The sequence below is a fragment of the Vespa velutina genome, chromosome 2 (assembly GCF_912470025.1).
Source record: "Vespa velutina chromosome 2, iVesVel2.1, whole genome shotgun sequence".
NCBI lineage: Eukaryota > Metazoa > Arthropoda > Insecta > Hymenoptera > Vespidae > Vespa > Vespa velutina.
Genome location: NC_062189.1, coordinates 14,907,547 through 14,925,182, shown reverse-complemented (window position 1 = coordinate 14,925,182; position 17,636 = coordinate 14,907,547). Strand labels below are relative to the sequence as shown.

Here is a 17,636-nt window from a genome sequence, read left to right as displayed (position 1 = left end):
ATAAAATATATTTATCATATTATAAAACTATATCAAAGAATGATACAGAAATAATATTTAAATATTTTAATCATTTTTGTTATTTTCCCACATTTCTTATTCTTACTAATAAGTAATTTATTATTGTAATTTTGAACCACCAATGTATTAAATTTCTCCATTTATATAAGTGGAGTGTTTACAAATTCTATCTCAAATATATTCATAATGTATTCTTACTTGCTATTTTAAAATGTTATACAAAATCACAGTAACATACATCTATATATATATACATTTAACAATATTGTGTTGCCCGAGCACCAAATTAATTTAATTAGGTTTGTGATTCTCTGCAATCTTAAGTGAATTTCAACATCTATATTATTTGATATGATAAAAACAAAATTAAAACAAATATATAAATAACATCAAAATTAATAATTAATAAAAAATCTTGTGATACTTGATTTGCAAAACTACATTATATATTGAAGTTTATTAAAGCAAAATAAAAAAAAAATATTTGTCACTATATATGTAATCTATTGAATTATTAATGCAAATCATAATGTAAGGTTGGCTTCTGCATATCAAATACTTTCGCATACTAATAGTTTTTACAAGGTATATATAATTAAAAAATACTTCAAACCAACAACTGAACATTAACGAAATCTAAATATATGTCATAATTATTGATTGCAGATTAAAAAAGATTGCAGCAGATTTAGACATTTTAACAATCAAGGGTTCTGGTTCCTTTAATTCATAAAATGTTAAATGATGCATGTCAGACCATTATATAAGCAATATTGTTTCACAAATTGTAATCACGTGAGTAAGCATCCTTGTAATATTCTATACTATGTATTAAATATGTTGTTCTTTTTCAAAGTATATAGAAAAACTGTTTTTCTTCAAGATTAATTATGATATTCTATAAAGGAAGCTGCAAAAATTTATGTAAAGTGAATATACTCTAGGATTTTACATTTTATTTTTTCGTTGATCTGTTGAGTGAAAAAAAATTAATTTTAGCAAATGATTTAAAGGAGACAACATCGATGTCTCCTGCGTCCAGAATTACCAACTCTCATACGTTTTCTCTTTTCTTTACCTCTGTGTTCTTTATCTTTTCGTATTTCTCTTACCTAAAATGTACCAATAATCTTCATAAATACATAGTATTTTTATATGTACAATTATAAGTTTATAATTCTATGACACATTGATAACCTATAATATTTTACTCAAAGATTTTAAAGATGCATAATAATTAACTCACCAGAGTATAAAAAGCATCATCTACACCCATTCTAGTTTTTGCAGAAGTTTCAACAAATGGCACTCCATATTGACGTGCAACTTCTCTTGCTTGTGTCATATTCACTGCCCAAGATTGTTGAAGATCGCATTTATTACCAACTAATACCATTGGTACTTCTTCTGCATCTTTTACTCTTTTTATTTGTTCTCTATACGTGCCTATATCCTTTAATGACAAAAATAACATGACTAATAACATTTGTATGTCATGATCAATATCTTATATTATGATTTTTGTCGTTATATATAGATATAATGTGAAGTATATATACCTCGAAGCTCTTAGCAGAATTAACAGCAAATACTAATAAAAACCCTTCTCCAGTCCTCATATATTGATCTCTCATTGCACTATATTCTTCTTGACCAGCTGTGTCTAATATATCTAAAAGGCACGTTTCTCCATCAATAACAACCTGTTTAAAAAAAAGTTTATGATTAATAAAATAGGATTAAAATTATATTACCAGTTGAACATATAATTAAGTCATAGATTTGTATGCATTAATTAATTTAAATTTACCTGTTTTCTATAAGAATCTTCTATGGTGGGATCATATTCATCTACAAAGTGATTTTGGATTAGTTGAATTGTTAATGCAGATTTTCCAACACCTCCAGCTCCTACTACAACGAGTTTATATTCCGTCATAATACCAGTTCTTGTCTTAACGTAAACTGGTACATCCAATGGAAAACTTTAGATGCTTCTTAAAATATCTATGAAATATAAAAATGAAATGTAAAAACGATATATAAATATTATATCCCATTTTATCAGTATAAACTAATTTTAATTTAATTCTCATCAATATTACTTCTTCCATAAAGGTGAAATATTTATAAGTTTAATTAAATTTTTATTAAGATTATATACAAATGGAAAATAAATTATTTATTAGTGTGTAAAATGATTTATTATTTTTTTTTAACATTCTTAAAGTCAGATGATTGTAAATAATAAATAATATTACTTGAAATGGAAGAATATAAACAAATGATTAAAAAGACATAAGCTAATATATATATATATATAAATATATATAAATATATATATATATATATATATATATATATATATAAAGTGCCAAAATGGAACTATTATAAGGAACTAACACAATAAAAAAAATAATTTACTGAAATATTACAATTTACTAGCCAATAGTAATTTAAAGCAGTCAGGGTGCGATAAGTACATACGATAAAAAAAATAAAATTACTGTATAAAATATTTTTTATTTCACGTACACTCACCAAATTTATGAAATTTTATCCTAATACCGATTAAATGATCTCGTTTATTATTTATACGCTAATTATTGTTAGTTTATTATTATTTATCATGGGCAAGTACCGTACTCCCATTTAACAGAGTAAGATGCCATAAGATGTTATGCAGCCACGCCAACGTACTTAACTATTTGCAGAGGAAAGACCAGATATATTGTTACGTCCCGGCAGATCATGGTTTGGAAATCTCTGTGTAAGAAAATAGAGTTCTCTATCGGTAAAATCAATCTCGCTTTTAGCTGAATGTCAAATAAACGATTTTACCCTGGGAACGTCTTCTTCCAAAGATTATAATTATATCGTATACACTCTGTTTCTTCTTTACTTTTTCTATGTTTTAAATTTGTTATGTAGTAAAATAATGTAAACAATTATTTCAGAATTATTTATCCGATTTGTTTTATTTAAAAAATATACATTTAGATGTCTAGACACTATTATTTTTGTATTTGGACGACATAAAAGATAATAGATAATGGAAAGATAATAGAATTTAAAATTTATATTATTAGGTATTACAAAGAGTAAACAGATTTATTTTATAATTACATTCGCATTTCGTATAAAACAATTTATTATCACTCTTTCATGTAAACAAAAATTAATATCATATTTAACCTAAAGCACAGTCTGACACCCAGAAATGGAAAAAGCATTGATACTTTATCAATACTTAGTTATGAAAAAAAATAAGGACAAGTTTCCTTAATTTTTTATACCTTTACGCAATGGTACAAAGTATACGTGACACAACCTATTATTATTTTTCAGTTCTTCCTAATTTCTTCCTTTCTAAACAAGTATACGATATTAAAGATCCTATGATCACTTTTTCATACATTGTATCCTTTTTTATAATATTTAAAAAGAGATAACTTACTATTTAATTTCTATGACTAATGTCCTTTGTCATAATTATGGTAGTAAATGAATGAATTATACAAAAGAATTTCATTTCATTTTTTGAAGCTGAGGTGATTTTCAAAATGCATTAAACAATTAATTAAAAATTGTAAAAGAATTACAACTCTTCGTTTCTAGCTTTAACGGCTTTACCCTTACGGTCGTAACCTTTAAGTTCATTAGTAGAATGCTTAGCAATATATTTAATAAGATCTTCTAATTCTCTGCCACCTTCGTATTTAACAGGTTTGTCTTTAAAGTCTTTTGGTGCCCAGAAAAGTGTTGGGAATCCTCTAACTTCGTATGGCGATGGAACATCATTAGCTGTGGCATCAAACTTCACAATTTCAACATCTTCATTAGCCAATTTGTCTCCTAATTCATCATAAACAGGCGCAAGCTTTTTACAATGACCACACCAAGGAGCATAAAATTCAATTAATGTATCTTTGCCATTATTTGTAACAATTTCATCAAAGTTCTTTGCTACCGCAACTTTCACATTGCCATCATTATCTTCAGGAACTGGTTCAGATTTCAGATATGGTTCTAATTTACCAGCTTCTAATGCCTTCACAAACTTTTCAAAGTTTTCAACAGAAAATTCTTCTTTAAGAACAAATTTCTGATTTTGTGCATCTCTTGCCAGAACAACTGGTTTATCACCTTTTACAAAGTCAATGCCAAAGTCATTCAATTCATGTTGGAAATCATCTTTGGAAGAAATGGCAAAATTAAAGCCAGTAAAATCTTTTGCAACCTTCAGAATTCTATTACGCCAATAATTGGTACCCTTTGGATTTTTTACATAATCTACATTGTAGTAAGCAACAATTAATGGATTTTTAAATTCTGCTGCATTATCGCGATTACGGACACCCACAATTCCAAAGCTGTAAAAATAACATTTGTATAATATATTCTGTGTATCAGATATTTTCAAACAGTATATTTCAAAGATACGTAAAAAAGACAATAAACTTATTATTTCTGTGCGATAAAGATACATAAAAAGAATAGTAAACTTACTAGTTCTGTGTGATAAAGTTATAGACATCACCAAAGGAATCACGATCTTCATATTTAATACTATCTGGTTCAAATTTGTTATGAAGTAATTTTGGCCGATATAAAACAATATTGTTCCTGAAATAAAATAAAATATATATTAATAATAAGAATAAATAATATTGAAATTAATTCATAATCATTATTGAAATATCTTGTACTTACATCAAACCTTCTTTTTCTAACAGTTCTTTTGCAGACGTATGAGCAAATCTAACCTTTTCTCTGAGTTTCTTTGAGACATCATGGAATGCAACTGATAATGATGAATCATCATATTGAAAGTAACCTATGACACCTACTTCATTAGAATCTAAGAATGCCTTTTGACAATCTTCGCTAACTAATTCTTTTGATGCTGGACCAACTTGTGCCTATACAAATTTTTAAGTCAGATAAAAATTTACTGAAAAATACATTTTTAATATTAGCTTATAGTAAATACAATTCATAAATACCTTCATATATTTAACAATGCCAGGCGCTTCTCTAGGTCCATTGTAATCTCCAACCAAATCCCCATTTGCAAAAATTTTTAATGTTGGATATCCACTGACGGAATGCTTATTACATGTTTCTTTCCCACTTTCTGTACAATCAACTTTAGCAAATGTAATTGGAGGATCATTACCTATAAGAAGTTCAGCAGCTTTTGCATATTCAGGTTTTAAACGTTTACAATGTCCACACCTAAAACAAAACATATTATAGTTTGCCATAAAAGAAAAAAATAATTAATTGTACTTTTACTCCATTAAAAAAAAAAAGAAGAAAATATAAAAAAGAAAAAAAAAAATTAAAAATAAAAATAAAAATAAAATAAAAGAAATAAAATTAAAAAACATACATTGAAAAATAGATAAATGGACTGATGAAATAATTAAAATGTAATTTATTCCATTTATTTCGTACGAAAGAGATAAATATTGTTTGTATATTTTAAAATATGAAAGTGTGATAAATAACATAAATAGACAAAGAAATATTAAAGAAATATATTGTATTAAAAGATTTAATTAACATAAAACAAAGGATACCAATCGTTTTATTATAAATTGGAATAATTAGTAAACTATAGAATAATACGATGCGTTGCCGCTAAGTATATAAAAACGATGATCAAGAACTGTCTAACCGGTATTCGGCGAGTGTAAAAATTGACATTTGTGTAAGTTCATTATTTTATTTTACATTTTCTTCTGATATAAAAAACGAACGAACTTAACATATTTCATTTTCGTATGGCTCACATTAAAAACCATAGAAACGAGTAAAGAATTTTTTTTTTTCTTACCATGGTGCGTAAAACATGACAAGTGCATTTTCATGACGCTTAAGTTCATCCGTGAAATCATCGTCAGTTAATTCAAGAACATCACTTTCGGAAGCATAAACGTTTAGGAATAATAAACTAACAAAAACGAAAATTTTAGGTAGCATCGTGAAATTATCCGAGCTCCTTTGTAACTGCACCCAACGCATCTAACTATCGGAGAACTACTGCTTAATGAAGACGTGGCTCCGCTAAAAAGTAGCCACCGAAGCACGAGACCCGGCGCAGTGCTGTCGTTCGTTGATTGGTCCAACATTTCTTCCATCTCTGTCGTATTTATCGGAGATGAACATGAATATATAGACTGTACATATACGAAAATATATACGACTTTGTATGCAATTCTGTAAGCACCTTTAAGTGAAAAGATCGTGAATGGGTAACTAATCATCATGGTGAAATCACATGAAATTAATGACGCAATAATTTTCATATAATATTATTCTAATGAATTATACTTTTGCATTATGTACTTGCAAAAGAAACATTTTGAACATATTTTCATCTCTAAAAGAAAAATGAAAATGATATGATATTTGACGGTAGAAATATTATCTTATAGAAATATTCTGATAGATTAATTTTATACAAATAAGTCGAATTTAAATCTGTTCGAATTGAAAATAGTTGCGTACATTGTACTATGATTTTTGAACATTGTTTCGTGTTATTATTTTAAACCAACGAAAGTCCATGTTAATAGAATAAGTCAGATATAAGATTATTCATGCTTTAATATCAAATATTTAAATGATTTTGATGAAACTACATGTTTTATAATATTTTAATAAGATAGTTACAAGTAAACTGGAATGAAATATCACAAGTAAACGGAAACGACAGCAGCGCAATAGCGGAAATATGAACGAGGATTGACCGAAAGTATCCGAATAATACCGATGTCATTTAGTGACGTCATGCCCAAGCAGAAGAGATAAAGCAGTAAAAAAAAAAAAAAACTGAAACTGTGTTTTCTATTATATTGATATTTGTGCATCACAATCTTAAAGCTTTGAAAATGTCGTATGCATACCTTTTCAAGTATATCATTATTGGAGATACAGGTAATTGGCATGGTGTTATATTTTGACCTCTCCCATCAACATATTCTATATTCCGTATTAAATATGCCCTGACAGGATCCCATTGTTTTTGTTCTCTCATAGAGAATGATGTTTCTATTTGTAGAAATTCTACGCTGTAACATTTTTTTTTTTTTTAATTTTATACTTACATCTATTAATATTGCATTATATTCGTCAAATTTTTTCCCAAGTAATACGAACTTAAAAGATATACTCTTTATTTGCATATAGAACATTAAATAAATACGGTAGTCAAATTTAGTTGATCTTTTTATTTTTACATTTACATTTGATGTTATGCCAGTGAGCAACTGGTATGTGATTTCACTTTGACCTCGATATAAAATATCTTTTTTCTTTTTATACAGTTGTATTTTCTTATATATTCTATTCACTTAAATATATATAAAAATTGAAATCGCATTATTTTAAACTTATGTTTTGTAATTGAAGTTTTGTATTACCTGTATAAATAAGGATTAATTAATTAGAATTTAATTAATTATTACTAAATACATTAATTTTTCTTTAATATAGGTGTTGGAAAATCTTGCCTTCTATTGCAATTCACAGACAAAAGATTTCAACCAGTTCATGATTTAACAATAGGAGTAGAATTTGGCGCCCGTATGATTACCATTGACTGTAAACAAATAAAATTGCAAATTTGGGATACGGTAATTATTGCATAACATTGATAATTTGTATTAATACGGAATCATTAAAATATTAATATAAATAAATTATAGGCTGGACAAGAAGCATTCCGTTCTATTACACGATCTTATTATCGTGGCGCAGCAGGAGCATTATTGGTGTATGACATTACACGCAGAGAAACATTTAATCATCTTACAACGTGGCTGGAAGATGCTAGGCAACATTCGAATTCAAATATGGTGATTATGTTAATTGGTAATAAAAGTGATCTTGATTCACGAAGAGAAGTAAAAAGGGAAGAAGGAGAAGCATTTGCCAGAGAACATGGACTTGTTTTCATGGAAACAAGTGCAAAGACAGCAGCAAATGTTGAAGAAGCATTCATTAACACAGCAAAAGAAATATATGAGAAAATACAGGAGGGTGTATTTGATATCAATAATGAGGTGAATATTTATTTATATGAAAGATTTAATATTTCATTGAATGATAGATTTAATTCTATTTATATAAATATTATTTCTTTTAATTAGGCAAATGGCATTAAAATTGGACCACAACATTCTCCAACAAGTCCTAGTGGATTAGCAGGTACCGGAGGACAAGGAAATGCACAGGGCGGTGGGTGCTGCTAGGGGCTGGGGGTTGCCTGCCCACCGCTACATCCTTCTCCGATCTGAATCGATCCTTTTACTCCTGCTCCTCGTTTTAATCTCAACCACCGACTTTGTACATTTAATTTTGCGCGCGTCGCATCTTGAGGTAACGAGTGACACAATTGGTGTATTTATTATTTAAAAAATATTATATACATGATGATAGGAGTATTATATGGCAAAAGTGTTATACATCATTAGAATCATAAAATATAATAAAATCTTGATTTACAGATCTCATCATGTCAGTTTGTATCTTTGTGTTATTATATATATGTATATATATATATATATATATATATATATATATATATATATATATATATATATATATATATAAATACATACAATTCTTATTTTTATCGTTATTTAAAAATTAATGTAACACTTTAATGAAGTTCCCTCTCTCAAAGTTATGTGTGTATTTTATTTATATTAATAATATTTTGATTGGTTTTATTATTGAAGAATGAAAACATCTATATTACTAAATTTATAGTATTATCACTTTATGCTTATCGCTATAAAATGCGATATACTTCTATCTGTAAAATATGGAAATTAAATATATTTGTCATGTTGAGATATTGAACATATTATTGAAGATGTAAATGTCTCTATCATTGATGAGTAAAGGAGGATGAGAAAGCGGAAGGGATAGGCATTTCTATTCCATACTTAACATTTATTTACTGTCATGTAATATATGTGATGTGCTTTAATATTAAAAATTTAATTTACTTAATCGTATATCGTGGATTGGAATAATCAAGTTCGATTGGCTTTAAACGGAATTACAAAATTACACTTGGCTACCTAAGGCGACACTATGTATACGTATGTATTGATGTATAAGATGACGAATATATAAAACATGTAATCAATTACATCAAGAGGCCTATGTAACCAAATTTATATTCTATGTAATGATTACACAAAACCTCACTATTTACAATATTTATATTGTGGTTAGTATCATTACTTATGATACACTTTTAAAAGTCAATGATTAACGATATAATAACAGTAAATTAAAATTTTTCAGCGTTTTTTTTTTTGACTGGAGAACATTTGTAGTACCATACAATTTAAAGAGTCAAGTGCATAGTGTGCATTCTTAATTCTTAACCAAAGATATTGATTTAGATATGTGATGGCATAATACTTCTAAATGTATCCTATTCGAACAAGGTCCAAAAAGTATCATAATGTACATTATTATTTCTATTGATGTATGAATATTTAACTATACAAGAACACAAAGAATTAAGTATATGTAAAATGCGTAGATGTGCATTAACAGAAAATATAGTCTTTTATTGCATTATATTTATGGAACATTAGTTAGCTCTCTGATGTTGATATCATAATATTAGTTGAATATTTCTTAATAAAAAGAATAAAGGGATATTAAATCATGTGTAGAGCTTGGATTTGAAAATTGAATACATTTTAAATTTTACAGAAGGATGAGTGTTACGAAACATTAGATGCATTTATTCTTTCATTGCATAATTATGGGAAGCAAATGCACATATGGATAGTGTTTTTATTAATATTTTTTTTTTTTGTATTTGTACATATATAACATATTTGTTAACCAGATCCATTACCTATACATGATCCCAAAAATATCATTTGACTAGTATTAATGATTAGCTATGTATTTCTTCTTATATATATGTATCTCTTTGTTATATATTTTTTTCCTATAATGTAACAAAATATTTTGTGTATGTAACAAAGAGTATTTTAGCACTGTGTACTTTTATTATGCTTATATGCTATTACGATTAAACGATGTAAATTAATTTTAGAAAATATATCCGAACATTATCCTCCAATTATTAAAACTAATAAGAAATGTCAAGAAGTTTGATATTTAGCGACATAATTTTTATGTTTTCCTACGTTTAAGAAAATCATATCATCTGTTGCGTATGTATGTACATATGTGACAGAATTATTCGTTTGACGTATGTTCAAATAAATTCCGCGTGACGCAACTGACTTGATCCACAGCTGATTTGCCGATACAAATTTTCTATCTCTCTGTTGCGCTCGCTATAGAAAAGCGCCAGAGAGCGGCATGTCGTGAATTGAACGAGCGGGCTTTGCCAAAGCGAGAGCGCTGCTATTCTTCTACTCGCGTTCGCGCTTTCCATTCGTACTGCAGAAGGGTTAATGTTGCAGATGTACCTTCCATAAGGCGGTGAAGCATTATTTTGGAGATACCTTTGACATACTGGACATTAGCTAACGGGCTGCGTCGTAAAGACGCAACCAGGCGCCATGATGGTAGGTGGAACCTGTTATCACTTGGCCGGTAGGCTATTGAATTTTCAACGCGTTTAATTAGTTGGAACTCTGGCATTGTTTGTTCCCTTTCAAAAAGGAGATCTGCAGTATTTAATAAGCGAGAAATGTTGCAGGACGGAATATGCGACACTACCGACATTTTAAACAGCGTGCCTCCCAAAAAGGTATTTTCACTTTTCCTTATGCATACAACGGTTTTTGTTCATATTTTGTAAGCTTTCCCTTCTGTTAAATAATTCTTCCATTTGAATTATATCTATAAAATAACAATATTGCCTTTTTTCAGACAATTCATGCCGATAGCATAGATCTGCAAGACAAGCCTCTACGGGTGGATATATCCGATGCTCTCAGCGAGAAGGATAAAGTGAAATTTACTGTACACACAAAAACTAGCTTACCCGAATTTCAAAAGTCAGAGAATTTGGTTGTAAGACAGCATGAGGAATTTGTGTGGCTTCATGACAGATTTGAGGAGAACGAGGAGTATGCTGGCTATATCGTATGTATTGTATTTAATTAGTATAACGAATTATCACTTTTGAGTTTTCTTCATTTGTTATAAAAGTAATAGAAATTTATAACCTATAATTTCATAGATTCCACCATGTCCACCAAGACCAGACTTTGATGCATCTCGTGAGAAATTACAAAAACTTGGAGAAGGTGAAGGTAACATGACAAGAGAAGAATTTAACAAAATGAAACAAGAATTAGAAGCGTAAGTTGTACATTTCTTTCAACAAAATGTTAAATATATATTTTACATAGTATACATTTATAATAGATATGTGATCTTTATAGAGAATATTTGGCTACTTTCAAGAAAACTGTTGCTATGCATGAAATGTTTCTAACAAGATTAGCACATCATCCAGTTTTTCTAAATGATCACAATCTTAGAGTATTTCTAGAATATGATCAAGATCTTTGTGTCAGAGGTAAAAATTTTGTATTCAGAAAAATTTAATTTATAAAATAAAAGGAAATAATAAATAAGACACTTTTTCTCTTACAATTAGTATTAGTTCTGCAATGTTAACAAAGATAAATTATGCCTTTGCTTTTAGGAAAAAATAAAATGGAAATGTTTGGTGGTTTAGTGAAATCTTTTTCCAAAACTACGGATGAATATTATTTGCAGGCAACTGTAAAAGATGTAAATGACTTTTTTGATCAAGAAATGACATTTCTACAATTGTATCATCAGAATTTAAAGGAAGCAACGAGTCGTGCAGATCGTCAAACTGCAAAGCATAAAGACGTAGCAGATTCATATATAAAAATATCTACTAATCTTTTACAATTAGCTACAATAGATCCTGGCAAATTAGAGAAATTTTTAACAAAAATTGCAGAAACGTTTGAAAAATTACGGGTAAGCTGATATTTAGAAGTAGCAATATAAATTTTGCATAAAATTTGTTTACCTTCTTTATTCTTAATATTTTTTTATTTTACAATACTATAGAAAGTCGAAGGACGAGTAGCATCCGACGAGGATTTGAAATTGTCTGATACTCTTCGTTATTACATGAGGGATACTGCTGCAGCAAAAAGGCTTCTTTTTAGAAGGTTAAAAGCTTTGCACGCATACGAATCTGCAAATCGTGCTCTTGAAAAAGCTCGTGCCAAAAATAAGGACGTACATGCAGTGAGTATATATTTCTAATCGAATTTTTATATAAATTTATTATTAAAACGGAATTAAGTATTGCTAGAAAATTCTATTTTTAATTATTGGATAAAAATGTTCATTCAAAAAGTTTATTTGTAAAGAAAAAGGTCTTTGAGCATTATTTCCTTTTCAAGATCAAATTGCGTATATTTGATAAATGAATTCAAAGGAAAAAGAATTTTAATGTAAATACGGAAACACTATAATGTTATTTAAATTTAACGTACCATATTTTCTAATAAGCAATTTAATTTTTCTTGCACTTCAAGGCACTGGAAGTTGCTGAGGTGTGTCTCTCTTTATTTGTGTCATACATACATTGTTCTGCTATATCGCTTAATAATCTGAATTGCTATATATTTGCGAGTTATATTATTGTTATTATTATTATTTTTTTTTTTTTTTTTTTTTAAGATATACATTATATAGATATATACATATTCTATCGAAGTTAATCGGGTATCATATATGAACGTTAATAAGATCATTTTACATTTTATAGTTACGAGAAGCAGTACGCGAAGTATTTATGATGCATACAAAATATTTTTTGCACAATTATCCTGCTAGAGTTCATTACGTAGTTCATATTTATGAGAATGTATTTATATTACTTTTTCTTGAATTATTTCAAAATATGTAATCGAATAAATACTCTTTAAGCAGGATAATTATCATAATTTAGATATTGCACAAAAGCAGAGACTGCAAATAAATGTTATGCATGATTTAAATTTGCATGTTGTTATTTAAGAGTTTATAGAAATGAATTGTCATGGGTATATATGCATATATATATGTGTATATATATATATACACATGATAATTCTTTTCAATATTTAATTTTCAGTTTAAAATACAGAATAGTGTATCATAAAACTGAGTCTTCAATCTTTTATAATGATTTGTAAATGACAAAAATCATAATTGTTATTAAATATGTTTATTAAAAGTGATATATTTATTAGAAATTATCACTGAAATTTAATAAGAAAGATATACTTTAAACGTTGCTATATATAACAGATATTAAATTAGTGAATTAAAAATGAAATTTATTTGTGTACTGAAGTTTTATATTTTTGTTAATCAAGGCAGAACAAGCTCAAACCGAGGCATGTGAAAAATTCGAACAAATGTCTGAAAAGGGTAAAAAAGGTATGTAATTCGTATCCGCGTTATGTTATATAGTTCTTCTTTGAGTAAAATTATTTGTTTCAGAATTAACGGATTTTAAAACGAGACGTGTAGCAGCATTTAAAAAGAACCTCATTGAGTTAACAGAACTTGAAATAAAACATGCTAAAGTAAGTATTTAATATTATATATATATATATATACACACATAAAGTAAAGAGCACATATCTCATAAGATAATTTACTCAACATTTATTTAACGATAGGCGCACGCAGAATTGCTTAAGAAATGTCTATCCGTACTTCGAGAGGAGTGATCCAATTTGTCAGTTGCCATGGCTAAATCTGTTATGCGCTCCGCATACAGATAACAACTTATTTACAGTTATTATAATTTAATGGTACTGTAAAATATTATATATTTTTTGTTATTTAGATATATTATATAATACGGAATAAAGTTCTGAATTATCACAGCTGCAAAAGGGTTCAGCTGCTTAAAGAAAGAAAAATAAGAAGAAAAAAGATTAAATAATTTCTATTAATTGTTTCTGAGCTGTAAAAAGCTGTGTATATGCTATTAATTATGTCTAGAGAAAAATTAGGCATTACATTTTTTCGTATGCATTTAGATATGTTGCGCGAACCGTGGAGGTGCACAAAAGTACTGTAAAAATGAATAAAATGTAAATGGCGCTGAGACTTTTTGCAGCTTTAAATTAATTACCTATTATGCTTATAACGTAAGATTCTTTATATTATATATGAATAAAAAAAAAAAAAAAAAAAAAAAAAGAAAAAAAAAAATATATATGCGTATTTGTAGATATATATGCATATATATAATCGTTAGAAGACAATGTTATTAAAACACTAGTTTTAGAAACACAGTATCGTTTACGACGAGAAAAAAAAATCAGTACCGATAAAACTTAGAACAGTGAAATTAACATAAGAAACAATTTCCATGCGTATGCATCCATTCGAATTATTACAAAACGTGTAATAATTTATACATGTAATGTTATAAATTTTGTTGATCCTTTGTCTACTTTTTGTGAGTGGCAAAAACATAGTGAAGGGACCTGGAAATGAATATTATAATAAAGTGCAATTATACTTTTCAAGATATTTTTTTTAACAAATATTTACATATATCATTTATATCTCTATGAATGTCGCGATGTAAAGATCGATTTAAAAAAGAGAATGACTAGACAAATAGGATTTCATATGTTTTTATTGAATCGAATCATTTCCTTCTCTATAATACATGACTGCAGACATATACTGAGAAATTCATTAAGTTGCGAGTGTTTATCATTTAATTCTTCAAGAATTAATTCGAAATTCCATCGTATAATGTATCGTTACATTATCATCTTAGCTTAATGTCGATTAGATCCTAGATCGATAGCCTAATCAATGCGATATCGGCCAAACAAAGTGCAAACGAAACGAATGTTTGCGCTCGGTTTGACGCGTATCGCATCTTATTATTTTTGGTATTAATTACATCGTATGTTTTAATTAATCTTATTAACGAACAGTAAAGATGACGCAATAGAAAATTCTTGGTACGTAAAAGTCGCGCGGGATACGTCTCGTTTTTTCGTCGCCGGGTCTCGGAGTTCTTTTTCATTTTCTTTTTTGTTCTTTTATTTATTAATCATTCTCCTTTCGTATCTTCTTCGAGAGATCCAAACTCATGAATGAGAATTCGGTTGCCCGCTCGGCGAGTGTGTTTTTATATTTAATATTAGTTATCTTTTTTTCTCTTTCTCATATGTCATCGTCAAAGTTACGCAACGCGATCAGAGACTACATGTCGAGATAAGATATAAATCGCCTTCTTTGAGTGAGGAGGGATCTACTCTTCTCTCTTTCCCTTTCCACGGAATTCTAGATCATCTAAAAGGGTCTTGATCAAAACGATTTCTCTTATCCTGTAGAACATAGAATGGGAAGAAAGAGGGTTTGGGATAGAAGGAGGGCAACTTCTTTTAAATTGTAAACTTAGCGAGGATCACGTATAAGATCGAAGACTTTTCATTTTTATATTCGGTGGTCCATAATTTTTTCATGTTTTTATCGTTCATCGTATCAAGCTCTGAAACATTTCGTCGAATTGGATATGTGTAGATGTATATTTGCGACCCGTAAGATCTAATTATTGCTTTAGAAAAAAGAGAAATGAACGTTTCCTTTTATGGACTAATTCTGAACGGATCGATCATCTCGATCGTTTATGAAAACGATCGAATTGTCGAGTTGTTATTCTTTTTTCTTTCTTTCTTTCTTTTTTTTTTTTTTTTTGACAAACATTAAGAAAGTATCGTCTAGTGTATCGTATTATAATTATAATAATATTTCTCATATGTGCGATATAATGTAAGAAAAGATAGTCTAATCATGTTTTTCACAATGAAGGCTGATGATATATTATAATAATATACGAAAATATTTATAGCTCGATACGTAAACATTGAAGTCTTCATCGCTTAAGGCGCTTCACTTTTGTTAAATATTGGATTAACATGGTACGTACATAGATACATACAACAGAATGGATTACTAAAAGTTTGATTATAAATGTTTATCTGTGTACAATAAGAATATAAGCAAAAGTCAAACGGTTCAAAAAAAGATTTGATTTGTTTCTTTTTTTTTTTTCTTTTTGTCACACGATTTATCAATTAAGGAGTCTCTAATAAAAATCGCTGATAACGCTGCTAGTTTTCTTTGAACTCTCGCCATTATGCATCTTTCTTTTTTTTTCACTCTAATCACTTTTACGCGAATGCTTTGTCTTCTTTCCTTTCATTTTTCATTTCTTACATACAATATATATATATATACGTGTATATATGTATATATTTATATACGTATACACACGTATTTTCTTTATAGTCCTTAAAATTACATGGATACGTAATAAATCTTTGTATAACGTTACTAACAGGATACATAAAAGGATCGTATTATTTATTTCCTATATTCATCATATTTCTTTTTCAATTCTTCGAAATAAAGATTACTTAAAAACATTTTAATTACACGTATTGCGTTATGTCTTTAAAGTAATCTTTATTTTTTATTTCTTTTTGTCTTTTTTCCTTTCTTTTTTTTTTGTTTTTTTTTGTTTTTTTTTTCTTTTTTTTTTTTTTTACATTTTCGCGCGATTAGGGACGCGACTTAAAAGTTGACGTTCCTTACGTGCCGAGGAATAGACGAGCCGATTAGTAATTAGAATTTTTTGTCGAGTGGAAACCGGAAGAGAGAACGTTGATTCTTTTTTACGACGTGAACGACGCACCATTTAAATTTTCTTTCATTTTGTCTCGTAAAAATTTCTTTGGAGATTCTTTTATCGATCGATTGAAAATACAAACAGAGATAGAGAGAGAGAGAGAGAGAGAGAGAGAGAGAGAGAGAGAGAGAGAGGGAGGGAGAGGGAGAGGGAGAAGGAGAGAGAAAGAGAAAACGAAGAGGATTCGTAAAATTTGAGATAGGAAGATTCCTCGCCAATGGATTTTGCCCCGTATATGTCCTTCAGATTTATGGTAAAGAATGTATTTAGGTCAACCCGATCGGTCTTGTTGTATACTCGCCAAGTTCATTCACACATTCACTCTCGTTCATAACCAACGAATTTGATTCGAGTTCGATTTTATAAAATCAATTTAGTCGAATATAAAACATGTTAACAATTTGCCATCAAGGAATATATAATTTTCATATGCATTCTTATAGCTATAAGGAATCTTTTGTTTTGTAGCTATAAGAAAGGTATAGATAATGGAATAGAAAGTATAATATAACGTTGGTTTTATCGTTGTCGCTTTCTCGTCGTTCATGACATTTACGAAAATTAATTATCGAGAGAGCTCAAAATGCTAAAGTTCACTAGCGCGTTAGATTCTTTTTAATCTTTTCATCTTTTCATGGACGAATTAAGGAAATTTATTAACGTATATCTTAACGATGAGATTATAAAACGGCGCCGCAAACCGTGCGCTAATCTTTCTACTCGTTATCGTAATTTACTTTCTTCGTACGTTACAAAGCCGCCATTTTTCAGACCGTTCTTTTTCTCTCTACCTCTCTTATTTTCTTTTTTTCTTTTTTTTTTTTTTTCCCTTCTTTAGCGACAAGTTTCATTATCGCACGAGTAATTTCGTCGTGTTGGAAAATGTATA

General features: G+C 28.5%; 5 protein-coding genes across 22 annotated transcripts in view; 2 read left to right on the top strand and 3 right to left on the bottom strand.

The window, feature by feature from the left end:
- Positions 1-11: 11 nt before the first annotated feature.
- LOC124957851 (ras-like protein 1) lies at positions 12-2,960 on the bottom strand. Of its 5 annotated transcripts, none has more exons than XM_047515283.1 (5): positions 2,663-2,960; positions 1,832-1,872; positions 1,581-1,724; positions 1,268-1,474; positions 12-1,133 (listed from the first exon to the last, which is right to left on the bottom strand). In XM_047515283.1, the coding sequence occupies exons 1-5, from the start codon at positions 2,691-2,693 to the stop codon at positions 1,029-1,031; spliced, it is 528 nt and encodes a 175-aa protein (XP_047371239.1). In that variant the 5' UTR covers positions 2,694-2,960; the 3' UTR covers positions 12-1,028. The 5 variants fall into 5 exon arrangements, with proteins under 5 accessions (XP_047371239.1, XP_047371236.1, XP_047371237.1 ...); XM_047515280.1 differs by having other exon boundaries at positions 13-1,133; positions 1,832-2,028; positions 2,557-2,960; XM_047515281.1 differs by having other exon boundaries at positions 13-1,133; positions 1,832-2,028.
- A 146-nt stretch (positions 2,961-3,106) lies between these two features.
- On the bottom strand, positions 3,107-6,110 carry LOC124957846 (protein disulfide-isomerase A3). Its single transcript, XM_047515257.1, has 5 exons — positions 5,864-6,110; positions 5,028-5,259; positions 4,735-4,943; positions 4,531-4,647; positions 3,107-4,394 (listed from the first exon to the last, which is right to left on the bottom strand). The coding sequence occupies exons 1-5, from the start codon at positions 6,049-6,051 to the stop codon at positions 3,620-3,622; spliced, it is 1,521 nt and encodes a 506-aa protein (XP_047371213.1). The 5' UTR covers positions 6,052-6,110; the 3' UTR covers positions 3,107-3,619.
- A 697-nt stretch (positions 6,111-6,807) lies between these two features.
- On the top strand, positions 6,808-8,543 carry LOC124957850 (ras-related protein Rab-2). Its single transcript, XM_047515277.1, has 4 exons — positions 6,808-6,966; positions 7,525-7,664; positions 7,737-8,093; positions 8,181-8,543. Exons 1-4 carry the CDS (start codon positions 6,921-6,923, stop codon positions 8,280-8,282), a joined length of 645 nt encoding a protein of 214 aa, XP_047371233.1. The 5' UTR covers positions 6,808-6,920; the 3' UTR covers positions 8,283-8,543.
- A 1,809-nt stretch (positions 8,544-10,352) lies between these two features.
- Positions 10,353-14,232, top strand: LOC124957847 (sorting nexin-6). 6 transcript variants are annotated; one of them, XM_047515262.1, is made up of 11 exons: positions 10,354-10,601; positions 10,736-10,786; positions 10,909-11,124; positions 11,222-11,343; positions 11,427-11,563; positions 11,693-12,000; positions 12,094-12,276; positions 12,570-12,587; positions 13,395-13,458; positions 13,522-13,607; positions 13,704-14,232. In XM_047515262.1, the coding sequence occupies exons 1-11, from the start codon at positions 10,596-10,598 to the stop codon at positions 13,752-13,754; spliced, it is 1,242 nt and encodes a 413-aa protein (XP_047371218.1). In that variant the 5' UTR covers positions 10,354-10,595; the 3' UTR covers positions 13,755-14,232. The 6 variants fall into 6 exon arrangements, with proteins under 6 accessions (XP_047371220.1, XP_047371218.1, XP_047371217.1 ...); XM_047515261.1 differs by having other exon boundaries at positions 10,699-10,786; XM_047515260.1 differs by having other exon boundaries at positions 10,663-10,786.
- A 2,277-nt stretch (positions 14,233-16,509) lies between these two features.
- Positions 16,510-17,636, bottom strand: part of LOC124957848 (zwei Ig domain protein zig-8) — a 195,643-nt gene continuing 194,516 nt past the window's right edge. For all 9 annotated transcript variants that reach the window (XM_047515272.1, XM_047515266.1, XM_047515275.1 and 6 more), the window contains one exon: positions 16,510-17,636. This exon is cut by the window's right edge and continues 5,633 nt beyond it. The gene's annotated coding sequence lies outside the window, so the exon portion shown is untranslated.